The sequence below is a fragment of the Triturus cristatus genome, chromosome 10, assembly GCF_964204655.1.
Source record: "Triturus cristatus chromosome 10, aTriCri1.1, whole genome shotgun sequence".
Taxonomy (NCBI): Eukaryota; Metazoa; Chordata; class Amphibia; order Caudata; family Salamandridae; genus Triturus; species Triturus cristatus.
Genome location: NC_140593.1, coordinates 964,323,989 through 964,350,528, shown reverse-complemented (window position 1 = coordinate 964,350,528; position 26,540 = coordinate 964,323,989). Strand labels below are relative to the sequence as shown.

Here is a 26,540-nt window from a genome sequence, read left to right as displayed (position 1 = left end):
GCCAGCGACGGACGGGGAGCCGCACGACGCAACCTTCCGACGTGGAGGGGTACTGCTGACAAAATCTTTCCGGATCCAGTCTGACGCCTGGGGATATTCTACAGTAACACAGCATAGCACGGTAGAGTCTGACCAATCCCCGTGCTTCTTTCTTTTTCACTGCCCCCCTGCCTCACGGGACAGCATCTCTTATACGAGCCCCGCGCCATGGATCCTCACATCCTGGACCCGGTGGCAAGAGGCGTTCCGAACGGGTGCCGAGCAGCGAGGGCGTGAGTAACCTCCTTTGTTCCCCTCCCGTTTCTTACGGTAAGCGTTCCCAGAGCTCAGTCGATTGATGCTCCATTCTCCTTGCATTATAAGTCTACGATGACTTACACAGGGGCACGCTTTGTCGTGCCTCAGCCCATATATGACTCGAGAATCTCACAGAGTTTAAATTCCACGTGTGTTCCGATATACATTATTAGACACGCTATTCAAGATAAGTCGCAATTTACTTACCTGACACCGATATCCGGTTAGTCTTAGGTGCACTGTTTTCACTATTACTGCACCTGAGGTATATGTTAATGGCACTTCTTCATTTGAGCACTATGTTTTCAGCCTGACTCTACAGCGCTTGATTACGAGTTGACCATCAACATTTACAACTCTTTCATGTTTTGTCTTTTGTTTGTGTGTCTTCTTAACTCCAGAATAAACTCGTTTCTCTCCACCACGATATTACTTGGCGGATTTTTTCACTGTAAATATATTTTTCACACAGTAGCCCACGGTAGGGTGAACCTTAGCGCGTTCATACTACCGGGACTTTGCACCCCCACTCTGGTCCTGACGAAAGCCTGTTGAACATTCATTTAGGCAGAAACATGTTGACCGCCATGGAGTGAAACAGGTCTTCTATTTTCTTGACCTTCACTCCTTTTTAATATTTCCAATTAGCGAAACTATTAAATTTACTTTTTTGACTCAATTGGAAATTTTTAATTCACTGTCACCTCACATGAACCCCGCTCCGCAGTAACCTGGCGTTGCAGCACACTGGGATGGCATTCGGCCATACCCAGTGGAGCCCGATGATGAAGCATGTCACCAACCAGGTTGGTGAGTGAGGGCTTTATACATAACCTGTATTATCTTTGTAGGTCTACGTTCCTCTCAACAACATACATGTTTGTTCTGAGCTTGTAGACCCATGCCCTTTTGATGCAAAGTGCCTTGTTTACATCACACTGACTTTGTTGTTTCGTATCCTTTCCCTTGAGGGGAGTAGTCGTGTTGTTCCCTTCCTCTCTTGTTGTTTACTTGTTGGCAGCTGAAAGCAGCCACTCAGCCAGGACACTAGTGGTAGGTCGTTTTTCACGGGGCATCTCTAAGATGCCCTCTGTGTGCATTTTTCAATAAATCCCACACTGGCATCAGTGTGGGTTTAATGTGCTGATAAGTTTTATACCAAACTTTTCAGTTTTCAGTGTAGCCATTATGGTGCTGTGGAGTTCTTAATGACAAACTCCCAGCACCATATACTCTTAATGGCAGCACTGCACTTACAATGTCTAAGAATGGACTTAGACAATGTCGGGGTACAGGGCTCATACACCTGTACCCTCACCACTGGTATAGTGCACCCAGCTAGAGGGGTGACTGATCTATGCCAGGGCAGTGGGCTGTAGGCATGGCACACACACTCTTCACTTTGTTCTGCACCAAAACACGCAGGGGGGAGGGAGGGGGAGAGAGAGACCGAGAATATACATATACATATATATATATATATATATACACACACACACACACACACACACACACACACACACACACATACATATACATGGCCTCTAAGGGTGGCACAATAAGTGCTGCAGCCCTTAGAGGTCTTCCCTGGTCACAGTGCCCTGGGTACCTGTGGAACAATTTACCAGTGGCTTACCTGTAGCCAGAGATGCCAATTGGGTTAGTTTTGGGGAAAGAACACAGGCCCTGGGAACCTGATTGGCAGGGACCCTGGCACATCAAGTGAAAGTGCATCAGTAGTGTGGCAAAAAGTGGGGGGGGGGGGTTACTGCCACAGAAACCCACTTTCCTACAATAGGAAAGTACCTGAAATCTTACCCACGGAGCAGGAAGCCAGAATCATTTGGCTCTCTGGAAAGGGATGGTTAGACAAAACGAGGGAGGTGGGTCCCCTGGAGCAGGGCAATAACGTATTCCGACCAGTCTGTTTACTGCCAGAGTAGACGTGGGCTTCTCTAATACAGACAGGACCATGTCCAGGAAGACTTCGTTAAAAAGGGAGAAGTGGTTTTGAAAACTGAACAGAACACTGAAGTACCCTAGTCTTTGTTGGGACAGAGGCAATTCCAAGATGCCTGCTGCCTTCTTCATCACGGCATGAAATATGTGACCACAGTAGGGATAGGCCCCATAAGGAACTCCTTTTTCATTCCAGCAGCATTATCAAGACCACTGGTCGATGCAAGGCCAGCAAAATCAGGGTCACCAGCACCCTGGTCCAGTCCCTCTTATCCATAAGGGTTTAGGGGTCTGAATCAGACCCAAAATGTTCATGCATGGCATGGCAATAGGATAGCAAAGATTCCTGGCAATCTATCCTCCAGCAATCTTTAGGCCTCTCTCCAAGAACTAAGTTCCTCCATGGGGCATATTGGCTTTAAACCTTTGGCAGCTGCTATTGAACATAGGGTTGGCGTATGACCGGTTGGGGCTCGAAAGCGCTCCAGAGGGGGCCTGTTGCACTTCAGAAAATCTTGAACACAGCATTAAGAAATGCCACTGGGTGTGGCCCTAGCGCCTGTTTGGCTTCGGGGCGAATTGGCCAGAAGAGCCAGTTAGTTTGGAGGGTGTAACAATAAACACTAGCTCCAAAGATGAAGATCTTATGGGAGTCTGAGGCCTCTTGGACGACTTAACTTTGGAAGAAGCCATATGTTTTGTGTGTTTATTCAGTCGGTTTGATGAGTATGAGGATGGAGATCTCAGACGGCCTCAAGAGCAGAAACTGCCTGAGGCTAAAGAGCCAGCAGACTATGGTGGAGAGTACACATGCAGCTGTTTCCTCACCTAGATTCTCTACTGCACGTGAAGGAGCGGTATAACTGCTGAGGGAAGACTTAGAAGTTTGTCTTTGCCAGGACTGCACTGCCCTGGAAGAGCCACTACTTTACCGGTGTTACTGGTAGGACTGATGGCATTAGGAAGGCTAGGCCCAAGACGCATGACTTTACATTCCAGTTTTTTAAGCACTCCAGGGAGGAATCTGCTTTCTTTTCGAAAAGCTGCTTGGCAATGAAGGGCAAGCCCAGGGGTGTGGATTTGACATCTACAAAGAATCCAATGTAAACATCTAGAAGTGTCACCACTGCATGAAAACTGTGCACATAAATCAAGCAATGGTGCCTACAGAGTCTACGCATAAGCAAAGCATTTTCTGGATCCATCCAAGCAGTCTTTGGCAAAGTCAATAACTCCCTTCTCATGTGGTCTGGGACACAGATAACAAAATGTCAATTCTCATAATGCATAAATATATCAACCCAAAAGGCAGGTGGCCATTATCAGTGCATTGGGCCAGCTGGTAAAAGCAAAGGCTTTTCAGCCTATAAAGTTTCTTTGACTCCCTCTCAGGAGGCACATAACACAAGGCATTCTGGCTCTTCAAAGAAAGCCTTCGGACCAGCAGACTTTCCAATCACAGGTGAAAGGGTAAAAAGTAGGGATTACAGAGAGCAAGACTGCGATGTCTGACAATCTGCCTGTGGACAGCCGAGCACCAAATGGTTTTCTCCCTAACCGATTCAAAAAGGGTACAATGAAGAGAAGCAAGGGCTATGCCGCTAAGGAAAAGGACTGCAAACTCTCAGTCAAAATGTTAGACTTAATCTCCATAGAGGGCAAGGTAAATTCCAATGTTCAGTTGCTTCATGTACAACAGTTGTAAATGCGGGCCAATGCCCAGAGGGGTAAGGGTTTCTTCTCATGTAGTAATCAGGCCTCTTACATTTTGTAAATTTAGATACAAGTCAGCATCGGTGTCAATACTGGTAACAAGGCTATCAGCCTTCAAATCCTCAATCTCCATCCCGGCAAATCTTAGCTTTAGGGTTTCCTCTGCCAAGAGAGAATTCTAAAAGTTTTGTTTTAAACCCCCCCCCCCCCCCCCCCCCCTCGCCACAAGGAGAATGTCTTGAAATCCATGAAACCAGAAAATAACGAAGATATATTTAGCTTTGTAACTGTTATTATGTTGTAGGAAGCTGGCTCTTTAGATAGTATACCAAAAAGAAGTATGTTGTGCATAGAATCCAGGTTTTCCTTATTAGTGGACAGGGGCTTGCTCTAGCAATTCCAATGTGCTCTCTAAGGGGGTACAGTGGTCGAGCAGCCTTCGCCTCATCAGAGAGGAGTGTTAAGACATTTACAATACACACACACACACACACACACACACACACAGAGTCAATAAATAGTACACACAACTCAATAAGGAGGTCCACACCAGTTTGTATAAATAACACTTATATTTATATATTTGGCAACAAGACCGTCAACATCAGGTAAGTATTTTTCAAGATAGAAATGTTTTTAGTTTTCAGAAAAGCAACAGTGCAATTTCTGAAGCAGTAATGTTATTCTATTGAATAAAATCATATACGTCATACAGGTACTTCACAATGACTTACGGGACCAATCTTCAGGACTTAAGGTGAGCATGGGGCAGGGTCCAAGGCAGCATCAAAAGGTCACCTCGGGCAGCACTAGTGCAGCGGTGCTAAACAGCGTTGGGCGCACCATGTAAGTCAATGGGAATCAGTATGGTCACAAAGTCGCTGCAGGCGGGGACTGAGAAGCCAGCCTAGCTAAACCAACAAGAGGGCTATGGTCGAACGATGCTCAGGGATGTGGGGACACCTTTGGTCCTCTTCTCAGGTAAGGGCGGCCGGTTGAAGTGTTCTGAGGCATTGGGTCACCGGAGTCACTCGTGGTACAGGGGGGCTTCAGAAAGAGGCCGCAGGAGGTGTTGGGTAGTCCACAGCTGGCAAATCCAAGGTGGGCTTATATGTAGGCTCCGGGGACCACGCTGCCACCATTGACCCACTTAGACTCGGGATAGGCAGCTCGGGTGCAGTGGTGCCTTATGGTGTTCTTGCAGTTCGGAGTCCTTACAGGTCTTTTGGGGTGCCTGCAGGGTGAAGGGGAGCAGCTCCACTACTCCACAGGAGATCCTGAATCTTGCTTGGGTGAGGGCTATAAGCACTCTCAGGCTTTTGGAGGCACAGGCAGCTGCAGGGGGAGTAGTCTTTGGCGCAACTGTCGAAGACAGAAGTCAGGCCAGCAAGGTTGGCGTCAAGTCAGTCGCTGGTCTTCTGTTCTTGCATCTCTCCAGTGTCCGTCTTCTTTTCTCGGGTCGGCAGGATCGGACTTCCTGGTGCCAGGGGCTCCCCTAAATATTTGATTTAGGGGTTTTAGGGGAGTTCAGGGTAGTAGCCAATTGGCTATTTATCCCTAGAGTCACTACACCCCCATAGGACAACTTCCTGTGGGAAGTGGATATTACCCTGTCACAGAGTTTCTAATTCTGCCATCACAAAGATTACACACTTTTAGATTTCACATCCACATCAGGTAGCCCACCTTAGGGAGGAACTAGCCTGAGGGTAGACACGCCTCTCTGACTTCTATTATTCCCACCTGCCCCGGCACCAAATGGGCCCTTGTCAGGAGGGTTAGCATCCCCTCACCTATGAGGGAAGCCAAATTTGCATACCAAAGGCGGTGGGCTCTTTAAAGCTCCCACCTTGGAGTGCTAATTCACAGTTCAACCTGTTGGAGGGATTGTAAACACACTCTGCTGGACAGGCTTTGTTCCTGACCCCCTGAGAGCGTAGGCAGTCACCCATGGGGGTCAGAAACTAGTCTGTGGTGGCAGGCTGGTCAGAACTAGTCAGCCAGCACACTAGTAGTTGGTAGGTCTTATGGGGTAGGTGCATGTATTAATAAACCCATCACTGGAATCAGTGTGAGTTTATTATCATAAGATGTTTGATACCAAACATCTTTGATTTCAGTGAAGCCATCATGTAGCTGTGGAACTCGTTTTGGACCTGTGCCCAGCACATGTACTTAAAATATCTTCCATGGTCACTTGCACTGGCAGTAATTAAACTGGCCAGCACAGGGGCATATCTGTTCATGCAGATATGTCCACACATGTAGTATAGTGCACTTTGCCTTAGAGCTGTAAGGCCTGCTGTAGGGGTGACTTAACTTTGCTACATGTAGTGTCTACAGGCATGGCACACAAGGTGGTTAATTGGTGGCTCTCGTTTTACTCTTGTGATGAACACTGGTGTTATACGTGTCGGTATGTGGCACACAAAAAGTTTGGTGGCAATTGAAATGTGAGGTTTGAATTCTCAATTGAATTAGGGGATTGTGTCTAGTATTGGATCCATTTATTAAAGTAAATTGAATTATATTTGTGGGTTTTTTTCATGCAGAGGCCCCTGAAGATGGGACCATGCGTACCGAAATGCACAGGGCAAGGGCTACGTAAACATCTATGAGGAACTTACTGATGAAGAAGAATAAGAAATCCATTGACAATGTATTATTGTTGTGTGAATGGTCTAAAAAATTAACATTAAATAAGTAAACATGTTTGGTTTTTTAAAATTGATGTATACCATGTAAACACAAACATAAAAATAACACATCTGTTTTGTGAACATTACGTAGAGTTGGATTTATTTTATTTGGTTGACATGTTAATATACGACATGTTATATACACTCAGCAGTGCACTCAGGTTGTTCAGGTTACTGTTGACTTGAAAAATTCGTTAGAGGACAGAGCTGTGCGACATATCGCGTTTTCACTTTTGTCTGCACCAAGACACACAGCCTGTGACAGCAGTCTGCATGAGTTTGTTGAGGGGTCCATTAAGGTGGCACAATACATGCTGCAGCCCTTAAGTCTTTAGCCTCCTTGCCCTAGGTACCATAAGCTAGGGACCTACAGGGAGTGCTAAAGGTATTGCTAATTGGGGAAACAATTGTACAGTTTAGGGAAATAAATCTGGCACTGTGGAACTGGATTGTAGGAACCCAGTGCACTTCCTGTCAAAATTGCATCAAATATCAGGCAAAACGTGGGTGTGACTATGTCAAACAAGCATTGGCATAGCCAATAGGTCTCGCCTTTGGGACCTTATAAGTATTTAGTTATGCAGCACAATATCCTTACTGCAACAACATTAACTGTTGTATGGCTAAACACTTACAAGGTCCCAAAGGCGAGACCTATTGGCTATGCCAATGCTTGTTATTTTTTCCTGGGGGCCGGTTTTGCAGGTGTGCTGCTATATCAACCCCAGGTAACAAAAGCAGCAGGGAGATGGTCCGTCTAAATTGCAAGGGCAGCTTTGGGTTCCCAGTCTTGCCCTGTCTCATTTCATAGTGTCTCACTCACTTATGTTGACAGCCACATTGGAGAGAGATCAATATGCATTTTATAGAGCAAAGGCATGCACGCGCACAGCTATCCTAAGTGCAGCAGTTGCAGTGACACCAGGGCCCACTGAAACCTAACTGGGAGGGGGCAATTACCGTGACTGCATTAGGGACCATGGCACCCTGGCTACGACACTGAGCATGATTACGTCCTAGACAGAGTTAAATACAGGTATATCCGAAATTACTAAAATTCTATCATGTAATAATAAAACGCACACAAGAAACAGATGGTATTTAGTTAATAGTGATAAACCCCAGAACTACTTGCAGAGAGGGCTGCTCAGATGGATGTCTGTGTCCTGACATGTCTGTTTAAAAAACTGGTCTTACTATTCTGCGCGGATACACGTCATTGATATGCAGCCGACATCACCCCTGCGCCCATAATCCATATTATCCGTTTCGCTTTCTTCACTCGGTGGGGAGTTTTGCTCACAGTTAAATCTTTGCTTTGCGAGCTCTGCTCCTGTTCTGTATTAACCCTAAAATGCTGCCTGAGGTTCAGACGTGCGGTCAAAACCACTGACAAACTATGGGCATCCGAAGCTCACTGCGAATGACTATGGTATGTTAATGAACATAAAAAAGGGACAGAACATGAACTGAGTAGACAAACAACCTCTCCTTTCCCCCGAATTTGGCTCGCTCCCGCAAAGGAATCGCCAAACGTGCACGCGTTGCCATTGAATGGCCTCAAAACCGACTCGATGGCTAAAAGTCTTTTTCCTATGCAGCGCATGTGCTTTGCGTAGGCGAGATCTAAAAAGGAATAATAAGCCAGGATGTCCTTCCTCACCTTTCCTTTTTAATAACTCTCTGCACCCCACTCCTTCTGGGTGTAGGCCAGGGACACAGCACAGAAGTTAGGACAACAGGAGGGCTGAAGCAGATGGGGGCTCAGGGTTGGAGTTTTTCTTTGAGGTCTGGTGGGCTGGAAAGGAAGGCCCAGTGTAGATTTAGGAGAGAGACAGCTGAGTACAGCAGAACAAATGAGTTACTGTAATGAAATGTGTGTGCATTGGACTGTGGGATACCGTTTTGACAAAGCATATAGCTGAGAAAGGAACTGGATGACAAAGTAAAATCTGAGAGTGGAAGGGATGGAATATTAGTCCGGTTTGCAAGGAATCATTACCAATTTCTGACTGCTTTTACCATGCTTGGGCTGCCTAGATTGGGAATCTGCCTTGACTCGACAAGGAGAGAGGACTTTTATGCTGTGGGCGAGAGTAATTCCAGCATGCCCGCAGAAGCATATGCCAGGAATTGTCTTTACCTCTCTTTTCCATTTCTGATTCCTTGCAATTTTTTGAAGACTAGTAGCAGTCTCAAGTTGACTCCCAGGGTTACAGTGTTATGGGTTCTACCAGTCACGTCAGACTGCTCTCAGAAACTTTCATCCTGCGGCTGGAGATACAAATGGTCCTGATGGAGAAGCTATTCTCTGCCTAGAGGGAAAACTGTGCATCAGTTGTAACTGAATGTTTTCCCTGCTTGTCCCTTTGTAACATATCTACAGTGGAACTGTATACATTCTTTTCGTCATTTAATTAACTTGGTTTGGACCTTTTAAATTCTTTATAATTTAAATGTATAGTTGGTTCTGTTTGTAATTAGTACAAGTTTGCTTTAACACACACACACACACACATCCACTCACCGTCCCTTTCTCGATTATATAGCTTTGTTGCAGGTGTGATACAGTCTAAGTAACATATTCAGCTGGGTTTGTGGGGGATTGGTGTATGAAGGGTGTGGTGAGCTGTTGCTGCACCAGTGTTTAGCTTTCTTACCATGCAGGAGGGTGTGGTATTTTGCCTATGTGCAGAATGACAAGGTTGTAGCATTGCTGTTCTATTTCTGTACAACATTCCACTACACGCCAAATGCTCGACAGCTTATTTTTGGTGAGTGTAACGCTGCACTTAACAATATATGGAGTTAGACCAGTAATTTATGTCGGGTGATATGTTTGTTTCTCTAGTCTCTATTACTTAAATGAAAATAGAATGAATGCCGACCAAGTATCTCTAGAGCAGAGGTGAGTAAACTTTTTACTTCTGTGGACAACCACTGAATGACTATTGGAAGAAGGGGATCGCTGCCTAAGTATTTTCTATGGTTGGTACCTTAAAATAATACCCACGACAGAAACAAGTGTACGCCAAACAAATGCACAAATTAAGAAATATTTTGTAAGATTAACCAACAGAATGTATCTAGAAATCGAAATTTTAATTTTAAAGGCATGGTGGAGTGTTCCAAAATGGGATTTTATTTCTAAAAGACAAAGTGATACACTAGAACCCTACCGTATCACTTTCTTGCACCCAATGCATGCATTTGTCTGCTCACACAAGTGCTTCAATTGAGTCCACCAATCACTGTAAAGTGCACAATCACTCAGATAACACATCACTGAACAACAGGTGTTTATTGTTACCCAAATCAATGTTTGTTTGCTGTACCTGTGCGGCTCACACAAATCAAAAATGTTGCATTTTAAATTTCAGTTTGTTTTTTATGTGCACATACTTTATTGTTATGCTAGAATTATTTAATTGTAAACAGTTGGGCACCCCATGAGTAGAGGTTGCAGACCCCAGGGGTCATAGGACCACAGGTTAAGAAGTGCTGCCACAGATTATCTGTTGACTTAATTCAGAACGCTGACACAAAGTGCACTATGCCAATACCACATGAGATAAATCCAAATGACTAATATACAATATGTAAAAAAAAACTGTTGAAAAAATGGACCCAAAAAAAAATCAATATACCGGAACTGCGGCATTCAGCAGGGAAAAGCTTAACGGAGTAATTTGTAGCATCGCATTAAGGATATAGGTATATTTTTTGCAGAATAAAACTTTGGTATAGAGTGGGGGGATAAGGGTGCTGTTGGGCCAAACCTAAGCCAAGCACAACTAATATATACCCTTGCCACAGAGAAACCATATCATGTTAGGTGGCACTGGCTGCAGCAAGAAGTTGACTTTATGAACCCTTATAATAGGCCCTATCTCAAGAAGGGCAGTGGCAGGTGTTAGACAGATTCTTTAGACAGGCAAAATATAGCATATATGAATATCTTTTAAAATCCCATGAACGAAAAGAGACCGATGCACAGAAGGCCAGACAGACGGAAAGATGAGCAAGGAGGCAGATTAATAGAAACACGCACTTGAGAGTGATAGGTGAGGAGGGGCGTAGCTTGGTCAGTATGATGGGGGCCGGGGGAGCTTCAGATTTCCACAAATCACGCTGGGGCATCTGTTAAAACACATTATATGGGAAGCAGGACATGAGGGGGGCTCAAGGGGCAGTGAAAAGAGAGAAGAACGCACTTAAACGCAATATTTTTCAAACTCATCAACCTTTTTAAGGCCTTCAAAACATAGAAGAGAGTGTGCGTGTTTTTGTAAGTGCGGGCATGCAAAAATCCCTGGTGAATTCCGACAGACACTTCACATCACCACATTGAAAGTATTTGAACTCAACTACTTACTACAGAATACATTTTAGGGAAATGTAACACCCCACCCCCCTCCCCCGGAGCTATGCCCTTGTTGGTGAATGACAATAGCTTGACATACAGAAGTGCACATATGAAGCTAGAAAGACAGACAGACAAGCTAATTGGTAGGCATAAAGTGAAAGATGCAGACAACAGGCAGGCAAACATCGACAAACAGTCATCAACAGGCATGTTTGTCTGTCGATGTCAGACAGAGTTCATGCTGGGGTACGTTATCCGGTCTTTTGTTTGATTTTATCCTTTGCATTCTAGTACTTGTCGATTTTTATTTACAATGATGATTGCCAGACCACGAATCCCAGAATGCAAAGGGATAAATGGTCTAGGTGAACTAATCCCGTTTGACACAGGAGCCTCATGAGACCTCTAGGAGGAGGTAGAAGAACCGTCAGACAGGGGGTAATATATCAAATCTGATCGTAGGTAGGTGTACGAGTATACATCGATAGAAGGGCTGGAGTGCATATCTGTTCTGGATGGAAGGATGTGTTGAGAATAGAGTAGGAGAGAATGCAAGAAATAAGTCAATAGATGGGTCAGATAAGACAAAATGTGTGTGAGTAAGCAGTGGGGTGGCCAATGTATCATGCACTCTAGTTAAAGGAAGGAATTTGAACCACTGGCCTCTGCCTGAACCGTGAAATACAGCAATAACCAGAGTTCAGAGGCAAATAGGCCCCAGTGCTACTGCACCTGCTGCACCAATGGAAGCTACTCACCTGTGCAAGGAAGGAATTGGACCCACTGGTGCAGTCTGAACTGTGAAATACAACAATAATCAGGGTTCAGGGGCCTCTGGGCCCCAGTGCCACTGCACCTGCTGCACCATTAGAAGCAACGCCCCAGTTAATACGTTATGGGAGAAAACAAAAGCCAAATACAAAGTTTGTGAAATGGAAGTGCCGGGAGAGGTTACCTGGGTGATAGGCTCATACTGCAGGGAAAGAAGGATGCAGCACAGCAGAAGAGCGCAGGCTGGAGTTTCTACAGTCTGAGATCAGGGTTACTTTTCAGCATTTAGAAGTTCAAGAACTGGTGCCCCTGTAGCGTACAGAATAGCAGTTTGGAGATGGCCTTGAACAGAAGAGACTTCCCAAGAGAGTGCAATTATAAATCAGACACTCTATATACCTTATGGAAACTTTTGTCTTTAATAACATCGCGGTAGGCAAAAGATATAATGACAAATTGTTGATTAATGGTTATGACGTCAGTGTAGGGCAGCTATCTGCTGCTCCCACTGCTGAAGGCCTCATCTCTGTGGCAGAACCTGCAGCAGAGCAGTGCATGAACATCAGAACATACGGGCATATGACGTACCTTCACCACGTCCGCGTTGATCCGCTTGGGGTCCCTGTCCACCAGGTCGATCTCCTTAGTGTGCAGGTCCCATATGATCTTCTCCTCGTAGAAGCTCTGCTCTTCCGGCATGCCGTCTCCTCTTCCAGGCCCAAGGTGCTGGTACGGCTGGCGGCGGCTCCCAAACTCCGAGGCGGGTGGCGCACGAGGTGGACGGGCAGTGGGTGCGCACGAGGTGTGGGTGCGAACGAGGTGGTCGGTGGGCACGAGGTGGACGGGCGGTGGGTGGGTACTCGGGGTCCCGGGACGGTGTGAGCTGCTCTCCGGCTGCCGACCCCACCCTGCGTGCCACACGACAGCTGCCTCACATAACTTCACCCAGGCCTGCCATCAGAGCTGTCTGCGTCCCACTCCCGAGCTAAAAACAAGCCATGACGTATACTTTTCGCTTTTTCTGCCGTCCCACTTGGACGGCCTCGCCTGCTAAAAGGTTTCTTTTCTTTATGGGATCATGTGTTTGGCCCCATAAAGATAAGAAGCCTTTCATGACGCAAGGAAGGCAGACGAGCCCGTCCTAATGGGACGGCTCAAAAAGCCCAAAAAAAACATCACTACCAACTCTTTTCCAATGGCTGGCCACCGTTTAGCATAAACGGTGATGCCAGCCAATGGAAAAGAGGGGCGGGGCTTAATGCCCTTTACACAAAATACCCAAAATCATTCAATCTCGCCAGCGAGACTGCGCATGTGCGCAGCCTACGCCAGGCGAGACCTAAAAAGGGGCACTTTCCCTACATATGTTGATACATTTTTGACACCCTAAGAGAGGTCCGGAGTCACATTGATGGAGTGGAATAACCGATCCAGACAGTGTGCCAGCTGGCTTATAATATCCTTTGGTAACCTGTGCAGAGGCAGAGTCAAAGCTGGATCGGCATGGCGCCAATTGGTGGGGCTGGCAAGCCATTGCTGGTGAAACTTTTTCCAGACGTGGCTGAAGCCTGCAGAGTTCATTTATAAGGTGAGGAATCTGTGGGAAGAAGAATCCATCAGAAATATTTGTATCTTTCTTATTAACCCCTTAGGCTCAGGTTGACCATTCTGGATTTCGAACCGAATGGTGTTGAATAATAGTGCAAGATAACTCATCCTGTCTCATTTAGAGGCTTGTTAAGTAGTGATGAGCATTGGAGGGAAATGTAACCGATCAGTAACCTTTTCTTTGTGTAGGAAAGAAGGCGTGTTGTGAGAAATTGTATAAGAAAAAACATTGTTAGCTTTTTATGAGAATGTTTTTGTTTCTAATCTACGCAACAATGAAGTCCCCTAGGAAAATGATGGAGTAGTTCTTTACATTGTTATGGTGGAATTGTAACCTCGAGAGGGGAAGCAGGTAGAGCAGAAGGTTTTGTTTTGGTTGAGTTTGAGGGGTATCCATAAATGTTTTAAGGCCTGCTATTTCATTAACAAGTCAGAGGACTAGTGAATTAACAAAACAGTAATAACAAACATAGAAAGATTAAAGCAATTCTTTTTCACATTTTCTGCAGCCAAATCCAGAACAAATGCTGCTAATGAATTTCATGGCAAAAGACAATTGATGGACGGAATGCAGAACAAATCAAAGCATTCACCCCCAGTCAAGAGATCTGGGTTAACTCCATCATTCTTTTGCTGACCATGCCACCACAGTTTAGACATGGCTATATGCCAATCCGTCTTGATCCTATGCCTCATGGGAACAGTCAACCCCGAACTGCCAAGTCAGGTCCTCCCAGGACCGGAAACAAGCATCCTAGGACTGGTTTCGAGGTTTCACCCCTCATCAGCCAGGACAGCTTGAATCCAGTTGCAAAGTGAGCCTGGGACCTACGTCTGGGCATACCCGGCGCACTTAGGCCGAGTAGGCAAAAGACACACAATGGATGGCTGGAATGCAGAACAAATCAAAGTCAAGAGATCTGGGATAAATCCATCATTCTTTTACTCACCATGCCTCCCCAGTTTAGACGTGGCCATATGCAAATCAGTCTTGATCCTGTGCCTCATGGTTGGGTCAAAACTGGGGTGGCGTAGTGGGCAAAAGAACAATGGATTTAACCCAGATCTCTTGACTAGGGGAGAATGCTTGAATCATTCAGCATTCCGTACATCATTTGTTGCAATTATGCTAATTAATTTCATAGCATGAATTCTAGCAGCATGCCTACTTCAGTTTCAATCTGTCATCCAGACAGAAATTAGCATTGACATTTTTCTATCAACTCTGTGGGTTCCCCTTAGGTCGATGCATAAAAGAATCTTGAATTTATTGCAGCTCATGTATTAATAACCTGGACAAATGCATGCGTAAACAGACAAACTTTTGCTTCCCAAAAGAGAACCAGGGTTGTCAAAAATATCAGTCAGGCAGTAGTGTATCTGTGCTACACCTTTTGAGGCAGTGTGCCAATGGTTTAGAGCCCCACTGGCCTCTCCAGAAGTCACACACTGAAATACAGCACTGCTTTATACAGTGAGACGCAAAGTGCCGCCTTCTGAGGAAATACTTGGACTATACAGAAAAACAAATGGATAGGTCTGGCTTGCCGACACACTAGAGGAGACAGCAGAGCAGGCCAACCAAAAAGGGATTTTAAATACTCAACAGTAAAGCTTGTGGTCTCATTACTTTACGTACTTCTTTTCGAAAACAGGCTGCACGGAATTGACTTTGCAGAACTATCAGCCTTGCCGAACACAAGGGTATTTAATAGGTGACATGATTAACATTGATGTTTGACATTCAGTTATTTTTAAACGTAATTTATTGGCATTTTTATTTCTTTTCACATATCAGTATACATACATTTAAACATCATTAGCACATCACTTGGTTGTTCCGCAGCGTACTCGCTACCTAGTTGACAATAGTTCCTTGTGTTTGTACTCTTCACTATTCATCGTTGATGTTTGACATTCAGTTTGACAGCCTAAACCATTCTCCAGAAACTGTTCTTTAATGAAAGTTGCACGATCAAGTGCATCCCTCTAGAGTATCATTCAGTGTATTTATTAAGTTAAGGTGTATGTGCAGTGTAAAATGATAATACATTGTATTCAATTGATCTTGGTCAAGTCTATCAAATAAACAGGAGAAAGACCAAAGAGTGTGTTTGGGACCTGACCGTTTGACACTCCTGAAAGGCTGGGAGAAGCCTTAATATCTTGCCTCAATTGTACTTCTACTATCACTTGAACATCAATAGTCTCTAGATTAATTCTGGCGTTAGGAAAGCATATGAAAAAAACATAAAAGAAAACAACTAAGAAAGTATTTTCCAGACTCTTCTAAACTGTAGGCATTGTTAAAAGAAACAGAGGGCAATGTGTGTCGTGGCAACAGTTATACCATTTTTGTTTTTACATTAGATCTGCCTAGAGTTGTGGCATTCGTCTGAGCAGTACTCGCACAGCTAAAATGTCACCAGTGATTATATTTTAGAGGTAGGGCTAGCAGACGGAAAATACACATTCAGATCAATCACCTTGGCTCCTGCGTCTTACAGGAAACATGTACAACAGTAATATTTAACCTTCAGTAGCTGCATTTCTTGAACATCATGGGCTTCAATGTAAGCAATAACAAACATGGGAAAGACAAGGTTAAATAAAAGCACCCTGAATTGAGTACGAAGATTTACTGAGTCTGAACTACTGCTTGAAGCATTTCAAGCTAAGCGCAAGTGTAGAGGAAGGATATGAAGTGAATTTAACTGTGGCAATTCGTGCTTTCTGGATAGGAGGGGTAACTGTAAAGGAAAGGTTGTTAACATATATGTAAACCAAACGGGCCTCCCGCATAGAGTCCATCAATGTTTTGACATTATGGTACTGACAATTCATTACAGAAACTGTGCAGCATACAATTCATACCTGTGTAACACGCCACCACTCATCAGGGGTAGCACAGGAACACCATAGCTCCTTAGCAAGAAGATTTGGTGGGGTGGTTTCCATGAGTTCCTCAAGTACAGACTTCATCACACTGAGAGGCCAATCACGACGTGAAACATCCAGATTTAGCCCCACTGCTTTCAATGCTGGACCAATCTTGCTGTAGTATAGTTCACTGGGGCGAGGTACCAGTGCAGGGTTTTGGGGTGTCTGATAAGAATCCTGAGCCTACAAAAGACAATTCTACTTACAAACAAAATATGTAAAGTTGGCAAGAAGCTATTAAATTAACATTTCAGAACAAACTTGTAACAGCACAGCATGAGCAGCAATCTGTATTATAACTTTGAACACTTAACATTCCTCAATCTTTAAACAGAATACATGAATTAGAAGACAAACAAGCACACACACAAGCTTTCAGATAAATTCTTCTCCCTAGCGTAGTAATAGGAATTGAAGTCTTGTAAAAACCTTTACGTTCTCAATTTAACATATTAAGATTATACTTCACCATATGCTCAATGAATAGGCTTCACAATTCACTGCCTCCATCTCATTGACCGGATAACACATCCATCAGAGTTCAGGTTTCCATTCCAAGCCAGAGAGGGGTGGTGCGACTGGCTTGCACTCCTCACAGGACCCTTACATCCAGATGCAGAGATCGAAGAATCCTTTGAAAAACATTGTATATACTGATACAGGGCTCAACTGGTCATATGGTACTTGGGGGGGAAAAAGCCATAGGCTCTCAGGGCTAACAGCCTCTTCAGCTTATCAAGCAAAGAAGGAAGCCATAAAGAATCTGCATATAATCTTCCCATAGGCACATACAAGATTTATTTCTGAGACAATACTTCTTTGCCAGAAGTTGCTGGGTAAAAAAAAAAAAGTTCTTTACCTTCATGGTGCATCCTCTCTAATAACTGCATATTCCGGACCTTAAAAAAATTCCCTGGCTTCAGAATGGATCTGGAGATTAGCGCAGTTGCTCCCACGAGCCATTAGGTAGAGCCACGTGGCTCCTTGTCAACTTTGCATCTCCCTGGAAGCGACAGAGGAAAAGACCCATAGAGGAAGAGGAATCTGTGGTTAAACAGAGCATCCACCAGAAGGAGCGTTACAAAAGTTAAGTAACCTGCTTTTTTGTTGGATACTTTTAACTGCAGATTTTTTTTTACCTTAAGAATAGATACCAACTCTCTCTGAATCTCCTATTCTAAGTTTATATCCTTTCTGTCCATGGAAACTATCTCGTAGAAGGCCAATTATAAAGGCCTTTATATCCATTCCTTCCTCCATCTCTGGGATAGTCAGAAATTTTAAGTTATCCTACGAGAGTGATTTTCCAATCTCTCGCTATCCTCCTTTAAAAGATTGGTTTTGTTTAACCAGGAAGGATTTTACCGCATCTTGCCTAATAGTTCCAACTTCTTTCAGCGCTTTGGTTTAAGACGCAAGCTCATCAAGTTTCTGCTCTAGCTCGGAGAATGAGGCTTGAATGCCAACCTGATGGGCCTCTGCGACTTCAAAACGACTCTTGATTTCTTCTTTTAGCCCCAAAAGGACACCTGGCAGTGATCTTCAGCATTTTTCTTGGGGGGGGCCTCTCCAGGTTTTCCGTTCTCCTTACAGATGGATCCACCGTCCTTTCCTGATCCTCACCTGTTGCCAATGCTTCAAACCTGTTCCTGAGGAGGACAGGATCTGCATTAATTTGGACTATTCCTGAACTCGTTTCACCCTCGTTAATCTCCATTTGGGGAGGTTCCCCTGTAGTTTGCGACTCACTGAGAGTAGGGGCCTTAGCAGGCATTTCCTCTCTAGAACACTTTGTTAGAGCTGCCCCTACTGCGCTCTCTCCCCTCTGAAGTTCCGGTAACACTAGAAAATAAGATTTAAGTGAGGGAGGTATTTTTATCTGCTGAATACTTCGTTTTTTACCTCTCTCTCCGGAATTCTTAGCAGGGGATTTGCCCAATCTTATTTTGCTGGGCACTTGCCACTTCTCCTACACCTCCCACGTGCTTCCCACGCTTGCCCTTCCTAACGTCCTTTACATTTTGTGCAGTACCTGATGGAGTCTCAAGGGGTAGTCAGAAACCTGTCCTGCTTTGCCATCTCCTATAATCCTGGTGCGTAGTATACATCTCGAAGGCTTAAACCCAGCCTTACCCTCAGTTATTCCCACAGTTAAGGCGGTTTCCTCCATGTACTGGTCAGCGCTGCCACTCTGCCATCCTCACATGCCCAAATGAGGAAGACTGTCCACAACTCTGAAGAGGTGAGCCCCAGCCTGTTGCGTGACTTGTGCTACCTCTGCCACCAGCTCTGACTCCAGCTGATCGACGGCTTCATAGATCCCTTACTGCCTCATTCCAGCGTGCGGCCAAGACTACACCGCTGAGGGCAGCCTGCGCTTCCTGCACCATGTCCCGGGGCCCTTTACAGCCCACTGGGACATTCATTGCTATTGCCAGTGGCCACCGACGCCGCCGCTTCGCTTCCGGTAATCACAGCTACCCAACTGGGAACCGGGAGATTAGGTTATGCTTTGCGGCGAAATCAGGCTCCCCAGGGCACCTGCAGCTGCTTAACACACAGCTGCCATTTTCCCCTGCATACGAACTAAGCCAAAGAAGATCCTGGTGAATTTTCTTTCGTATTCGGTCAAACAGGCTTTTACGGGCTTTAAGGGACAGGCCTCCCTTTCCTTGCATAGCTCCGCAGAATGTGGAACAATCAAATGTGTAACTACAGGATAGTAGATGCATTAATAGATTCTATAAAAGGACAAAAACAATAGAGTATGATCCTGAAATAGTCTCACCGGGAGTCAAACTCTAGATGTGCTATAGCATGGCAAAAAATGTGTTGATTAGAGCTCAGTTTTGTAATCCCCAGTAGGCAGTTCAAGAGGCATATTTATGCCTACAAGGATAGGGAGGGTTCCCCAGGGAAGGGAAGTAGGGTTTGGGGTGGGGTGGTACACTGGTGGGGAGCAGTTGGGTAAAAAACTAAAAAAAGTCCTCAGTATCATCAAATTAGCTATGTCAACATCACAAGTGGTGGGGGTTTCGATGGGAAACATTACAGGGGGAGGATGGCTAGCACAGGCAAAGACGTATGCTTTCTAACCTGGACTGTGCACGGTCTTAGGTCTCTCGCCAGGCAGAGGGTGGTGTTGAGATATCTGGAAGAGAGTCATACACAAATTCTTCTTCTTCAGGGGACACATCTGGTAGCAAGGAACAGTAAAGAGCTTTTCTCTAGGAACAGATGGATTGAGAGTTATGTAGGCCAAGATCAAGAGCAATGTTGTAAGTGGGTTGCAATTTTGATAAGGAAGGGTTCTGGGGTGGAGGTTAAGTATTCTAAAACAGATGGCACTGGTAGGTGGGTCTTAGCAGCATTGAAATGTGTAGAGTTTGAGTTTATTTGTGATGGGTTTTATGGCCCAAACGTGGATGATCCGCAGCATATTGTTAATTTGGAATTTAACTTGGTGGAGGTTTCAGCTCCGGTTATCATAGGTGGAGATTTTAATATCCTGTTGGACCCTGAGCTTGACCGATCGACTAGAAGAGTAGGTGCCCAGGCTCCATGGATTAGAAGGGCTCTCAGGAGTATGTTGCAGGACTTGGGGCATGTGGGTGTGTGGAAGTATTTAAAAGGGCTGGTGAGAGAATACACCTTCCACAGCAAAAAATACAGTTACTATTCTAGATTGGACTATCTTTTTGTGGAATGGTGGTTAGCAGGGAAGATAAACGAGGTTAAACACCACCCAGCACATATATCAGACCATTCTGCTGTCACTATGGTACTTAAGTCCCCGTAAACAAACCCAATATAAGGTGGACATTAAAACGTGCTCTTCTTTTAGATAGTGAGTTGGTGCTTGCATTAAAAAAGGCCACATCTTAGTACCTCTTGGATAATATAGGCTCGGCCTCCCCAGGAATAGTATGGGATGCTTTTAAAGCATGTATTCGGGGGGTACTAAAAAAATTTGGGTGTTCAAAGAGCAGAGAAGATAGGAGAGAGCAGGCTGGTATGGAAAAGAATGCTGGAGCCCTTGAGGCCTCTCTGCAGGTGTTGAGTGGGGGGAAAGATACAGAAATACTATGAAAACCACTTGAAGAGGCACAGCTAAATTATAGGATCATGCTGGACTCAAAATGTAAGGAAAAGTGGCGGGCTGGAAACCTGGGACAGTTTGAATATGGTAAGAAAGCGGGAGCTATATTGGCATGGAAGGCTAGGATCGACAGATCCAGGAATGTAATTAAGGCATTAGTAGTGGGCTCCCAGGGTGAGGCTATAGATAAATTGGAAGACCTGCAGAGCAATATGGTCTCCCTATTTTCTACATTATATAAGGAAGAGACTATCCCGGAACCTCGAAGAATTAGAGAATGGTGCTATGACTTCAGCCTACCTGAGATCACAAGAGAAGGAAAGGAGTGTATGGAAGCCCCGATTACCCAGGAGGAGATAAGAAGGGCCTAGTCGACTCTCAAGGACAGGAAGGCTGCAGGGCATGATGCCATTCCTGCAGAGGTGTATAACCTCCTAACAGAGGAAATTGTTCCAGTCTGTGGTGTATAACAGGAGACACGGATGCCTGGGTCATGGAAGGAGGCTATTTTAGTCCTGATCTTAAAGCCAGCCAAAGACCTCAGGAAGGTAAATTCATATCATCCAATATCCCTGCTAAAAGCAGATTATAAGGTATTTGCAAGCATCTTGGCAGGGAGATTGGCTACATTGTTCCCCAGCTTATACATACAGACCAGAAGGAATTTATCTCTGGGAGGCAAATATATCAGCTTATCCAGCAGTCAATAGGTAGTATAGATCTTCCCACAGCCCGTCGATCCTCTTGGCAGTTGTCAGATTAGACGCATCCAAGGCTTTTTATTGCGTCTGCTGTTTGTTTTTGTGGGAAATCCTGGCAGCTATTGGATTTAGTCCTCTTTTTATTGGAACTATTTGAGCATTCTACAGCTAGGATCCTTCTCAACGGCTCTCGCACAAGGAGTTTTCGAGTTACTAGGAGCACTCAGCAGGGTTGCTCCCTTTCCCCATTGTTGTTCGATATTTATATTGAGCCACTTGCTCAGCTTTAGCGGCAGGATGGGCGGCGCCGCTGTGCTCGTGACGAGCTCAGCTCGTCGTGACTCACAGTGGAGCTGAGCTCGTCACAATCCCGCCCACTGATTAATTCTCCCGCACAGGCGGGGAATTAATCAAGTATGGGCGGGCCGCGGCCGTTATGACTAGCTCAGATCGTCATGAGCACAGCTCCACTGTGACTCATGACGAGCTCAGCTCGTCATGAGCACGCAACGGGTTAAGAGCTGATGATCAACATATGCCTTTAAAGTGTCAAGAAGCACAAGTTACTACTTGTGTAACGATATATCTGTAAGAGACATTAGTGATAGATTCCTTACGTTAGAATATCCCCAGGCGTCAGACTGGATTCAGAAAGTTTTTCGTCAGCAGTACCCCTGCGCGTCGGAAGGCGGCGCCGTGCAGCTCCGCGTCCATCGCTGGCGTCGTACGCGCAGAGATGACGTCACGGAGACTACTTAGGTGCCACCCATGTGCGCTGACGTTAGTTCTGTACACGACTTTCCGCGCCAGGAATGCAGAGCCATGCAAGAAACTGACCACTGGTGCCATGAAACTAGGGCCCTGAATGGGATGACCTTAACCCGCGGAAAGGGGAGGATGGGTGGGGCGGAAAGGAATCTATCACTAACTAATGTCTCTTAAAGATAAATCGTTACACAAGTAGTAACTTGTGCATCTGAAAGAGACATGTTAGTGAGAGATTCCTTACCTTAGAATAGATGCCCCAGCAATACCAACCCCGGTAGTGGGTCTGCGAACAAGATCACACCAGAAAGTCACGGAGAACAGAACGGCCAAAGTAGCCGTTTCTCCAGACTTGACTGTCAAGGTAGTAATGCTTGGTAAACATGTGTAGTGAGGCCCACGTAGCTGCCTGACAAATGTCCTGCAAGGGAACGCCGGGTCCCAAGGCAGTAGTGGCTGCTGTTGCCCTGGTAGAATGGCCACGCAGCCCCACAGGAGGCTCCTTCTTAGCCAACGAGTAACATGCTTTGATGCACAGAAAGACCCACCGACAGATGGTGTGTGTGTGCACAGCCCGACCTTTTTGGGCGCCCACGTAGTCAACAAAGAGTTGGCCAACCACCCGGAACTGTTGTGTGCGCTTTAGATAGAACGAGAGCGCACGTTTTGGGTCCAGACAGTGGAGCCTCTCTTCCTCTTTTGAAGCATGCGGAGGCGGAAAGAAGGTGGGCAAAGTGATGCTCTAGCCCGATGTGGAAGGGTGTGACAATCTTTGGCGAGAACGAAGGAAGAGTCCTTAAAACCAACTTGTCCGGATGAACAGAAAGAAAAGGAGGTTTAGAAGAAAGAGCCTGGAGCTCACTCACTCTTCTGTCAGAGGTGATAGCTACCAGGAAAGCCGTCTTTAAAGTGAGAAGACGTAAGGGACAGTTATGAAGGGGCTCAAAGGGAACGCACATCAGATAAGTCAAGACAAGATTTAAGTCCCATTGAGGCATTATGAAAGGCACAAGAGGAAATGTGTGTGTAATGCCTTTGAGGACGCGATTAACAACCGGGGACTTAAAAAGAGAAGGCTGATCCGGAAGCCGTAGAAAGGCGGAGATGGCCAAAAGATAACCTTTGATAGGGCCCAGAGCAAAGCCCTGCTGGGCCAAAGAGAGAAGGAACAGAAGGACCCACAGCTGTGCACCATGCCACAAATTTGTTCCACCTGCAGGCGTACACCGTTTTAGTGGAGGGACGCCTGACTGCCAGCATGACAGTGGGCCGGCAGGACGGGGATGTGTAAATATGCTTCCTGCAAGCCCAACGCTACCATCCAGTCTCCAGGGTCGAGGGCAGCCAAGACCTGAGCCAAAGTCAACATCTTGAACTTCTCCTTCCGGAGGAAGCGGTTGGCGTTCCTGATGTCCAAGATGGGGCACAGGCCCCCTTTCTCCTTCTTGGGGACCAGAAAGTAGTGGGAATAACAACCACGTCCTACTTCTGGTCCAGGAACGCGCTCGATGGCCCCCTTGGCCAAGAGGGCCGTAACTTCCTGTTGGAGAAGCGCAAAGTGATCCACCGACATACGGTGGAACTGAGGTGGCATGGCTGGGGGGACAGACTCGAAGGGGAAGGAGTAGCCCCATCGGAATATTTGCAGCACCCACCTATCCAAAGTGACAGAACGCCAGTGGAGGAGGTGATGGCGAATCATGCCGGCCACCGGCGTGGGGTGCACCCCAAAGCTCGGACTAGGAAGGTTTTAAGGTGGATGCTGCGGGAGCAGAAGTGGACTGTCCCACACGCTGGCCCCCTGTCCCACCACGGCCGGAACCACGTCGGCGCTGAGGTTGGTGCTGCGCTGGCTTTTGGCTGAATAAACGTGTCGGGCGCCCCTTCCGTGGCCACGAAAGTAACGAAAAGCAGACGTGGCCGGACACGCGGTGGAGGGACCCAAGGACTTGGCCGTAGCCCAGGATTCCTTATAACGCTCCAGCGCACTATCTGCCTTATCGCCAAATAGGCGGGTCCCATCAAAGGGCATGTCCATAAGGGAACTCTGAACATCCCCTGAAAACCCAGTGGACCGTAACCAGGCATGACGACGGAGGGCCACAGTGGTGGAAATCGCCCTACCCAAAGAGTCCGCGGTGTCTAGTCCACACCGGATGGCGCACTTTGCTGCATCTTTCCCCTCAGCCACAGCTTGGCAAAGGACTGCCCGAACTTCCTCCGGACACTGAGGCAGCGTCTGGGCAACCGTGTCCCACACAGCGTGAGAGTAGCGGCCCAAGAGGCATGTGGTGTTCACCGACCGCAGCCCTACGCTGGTAGAGGAAAAATTGCTTCTTGCCAAACTGTTTCAGCTTCTTAGATTCCTTATCCGGCGGGGCGGTAGGGAATGCGCTTTGGGAGGTGGAGGTTTGGATGACCAGGCTCTCCAGAGTTGGGTGGGTCGTTAAAAAGGGAGGGTCACCCGGGACTGGGCGAGGACGCCTGGCCACGCTCTTATCCACAGGGACCCCCGTGGCTGGCCTAGACTAGGTGCCCATTAACACATAAATTAACGCCTCATTAAACGGTAGCAGAGGCTCCATAGAGCTTGCCGCCGGCTGAAGGACTTCAGTGAGGAGGTTAGTTTTTAGAGTTACCGTAGGCAGAATAAGGGCCTCAGCTGCTCTACGGAGCACCACAGTGTATGTGGCACCCTCCTCCATGGCCACAGCAGGAGGAAAAAGGAAACCAGCCTCAGAGGAGAGGTCAACATCACCTGCATCCTCCGACTTGCACTGCCGTGCAAGAGGGTCCTCAGACCCCTCCCAGTCGTCCCCTTCCTCCACTGCCCGAGGCACAGGCGGCGGGGGAGGGACAGGGGAATATAAATGTTCCAATGTTCCGGTCAGCGCAGATCCGGCTCCATATCCCAGTTAGGGTCCCAACATGGAGCAGAATTGTCTGGAAACCCAGGCAAGGGCAGAGGTGGTACAAACGGAACCCATTATGGTGCCGGGAACGGGTCCGCGGGGGCGACCGGGCCGGAGCCGCCGGGAACGGAGACGCGGGGGGCGCCGGAGCTGCAGGGAACTGAGCCGCGGGGGGCGCCGGGGCCGGAGCCACTGGGAACCGAGCCGCGGGGGGTGTCAGGGCTGGAGCCGTCGGCAACGGAACCTGCGGTGCCGGAGCCGCCAGCTTAGGACCTTGCGGCGCAGACAAGGGAGGACCTCAGGTGGGACCGCGGGGCCCGTAGGCACGCCGGCGGGAGCCCTAGGCCTGAAAAGGCAGTCCATGGCAGCAAGAAAATCTTGCAACTGGGCCGGAGTCGCTGACGGACTCGGATAAGGTGGGTAGGCCGCGGGACTCACAGGCTCCAACAGAGCCACGGGGGAGGTACCCCCGGCCCCCGCGTCCGGACACCAATGGGGGGACGTCAGAGAGAGCAAACTCTTCTTTGACTTCTTCTTAGGACGTCTCTTACCCGATTCCGAGTATAAAGACTTCGACCCCGAGGAGCGATGATCACGGCTCTGCGGTCGGTCCCTTGATCGACTCCTGGATCTCGAACGGCGCCGAGATGACTGCCGGGCCTCCAGCAGCTTACGGGACCGCTCCCGTAGGGCCTTCGGAGCCATGGTCAGACAGTCCGAACATGACCAGGAGCCATGGTCGCGCTCCAAACGACCAAGTTACTTACCTTCGGTAATGATATATCAGTAAGAAACATTAGTGTTAGATTCCTTACTACAGAATATCCCGAGGCTTCAGACTGGATCTGGAAAGCTTTCGCTATCAGTAACTCTGCGCGTCGGTATGTGGAGTCCTGCGACTCCGCGTCTGTCGCTGGCGTCGTATGCACCGAGATGACGTCACGGAGACTACTTAGGGGCCACCCATGCGCGCTGACGTCAGTTCTGTACACGACTTTCCGCAAAGCCATGCAAGACACTGACCACTGGTGCATAAAACTAGGGCCCTAAATGGATGACCTTAACCCTATGAATCAGTTCGCAGAAGGGGGAGGAAGGGCGGGGCGGTAAGGAATCTAACACTAACTAATGTTTCTTTCAGATATATCGTTACCGAAGGTAAGTAACTTGGTCATCTGAAAGAAACACTTTAGTGTTAGATTCCTTACTTTAGAATAGATACCCCAGCCATACGAACCCCGGTGGTGGGTCTGCGAACAAGATTACACCAGAAAGTCACAGAGAACAGAACGACCAAAGAAGCCGTCTGTCTGGACTTCGCTGTCAAGGCAATAATGCTTGGTAAAGGTATGCAGCGAGGACCACGTAGCTGCCTGACTGATATCCTGCAAAGGGACTCCCCGTCCCAGAGCAATAGTGGCTGCTGTCGCCCGAGTAGAATGAGCATGTAGCCCCACAGGAGGCTCCTTTTGAGCCAAGGAGTAGCAGGCTTTAATACACAGAACGACCCACCGAGAGATGGTTCACTTGTGCACAGCCCGACCTTTCTTGGCACCCACGTAGCCAACAAAGAGTTGATCATCCACCCAGAACGGTCGTGTGAGCTTTAGATAGAACGAGAGCGCACGTTTTGGGTCCAGACGGTGGAGCCTCTCTTCCTCTTTTGAAGGATGCAGAGGCGGAAAGAAGGTGGGAAAAGTGATGGTATGC

The 26,540-nt window shown here is 46.9% G+C and overlaps 1 protein-coding gene across 1 annotated transcript in view; it reads right to left on the bottom strand.

The window, feature by feature from the left end:
- SMG1 (SMG1 nonsense mediated mRNA decay associated PI3K related kinase) overlaps positions 1-26,540 on the bottom strand; it is a 1,471,505-nt gene that overhangs the window by 494,582 nt on the left and 950,383 nt on the right. The window contains exon 42 of the mRNA XM_085628855.1: positions 16,288-16,536. Coding sequence (XP_085484981.1) covers positions 16,288-16,536 — 249 coding nt within the window. The remainder of the gene's footprint in view (positions 1-16,287; positions 16,537-26,540) is intronic.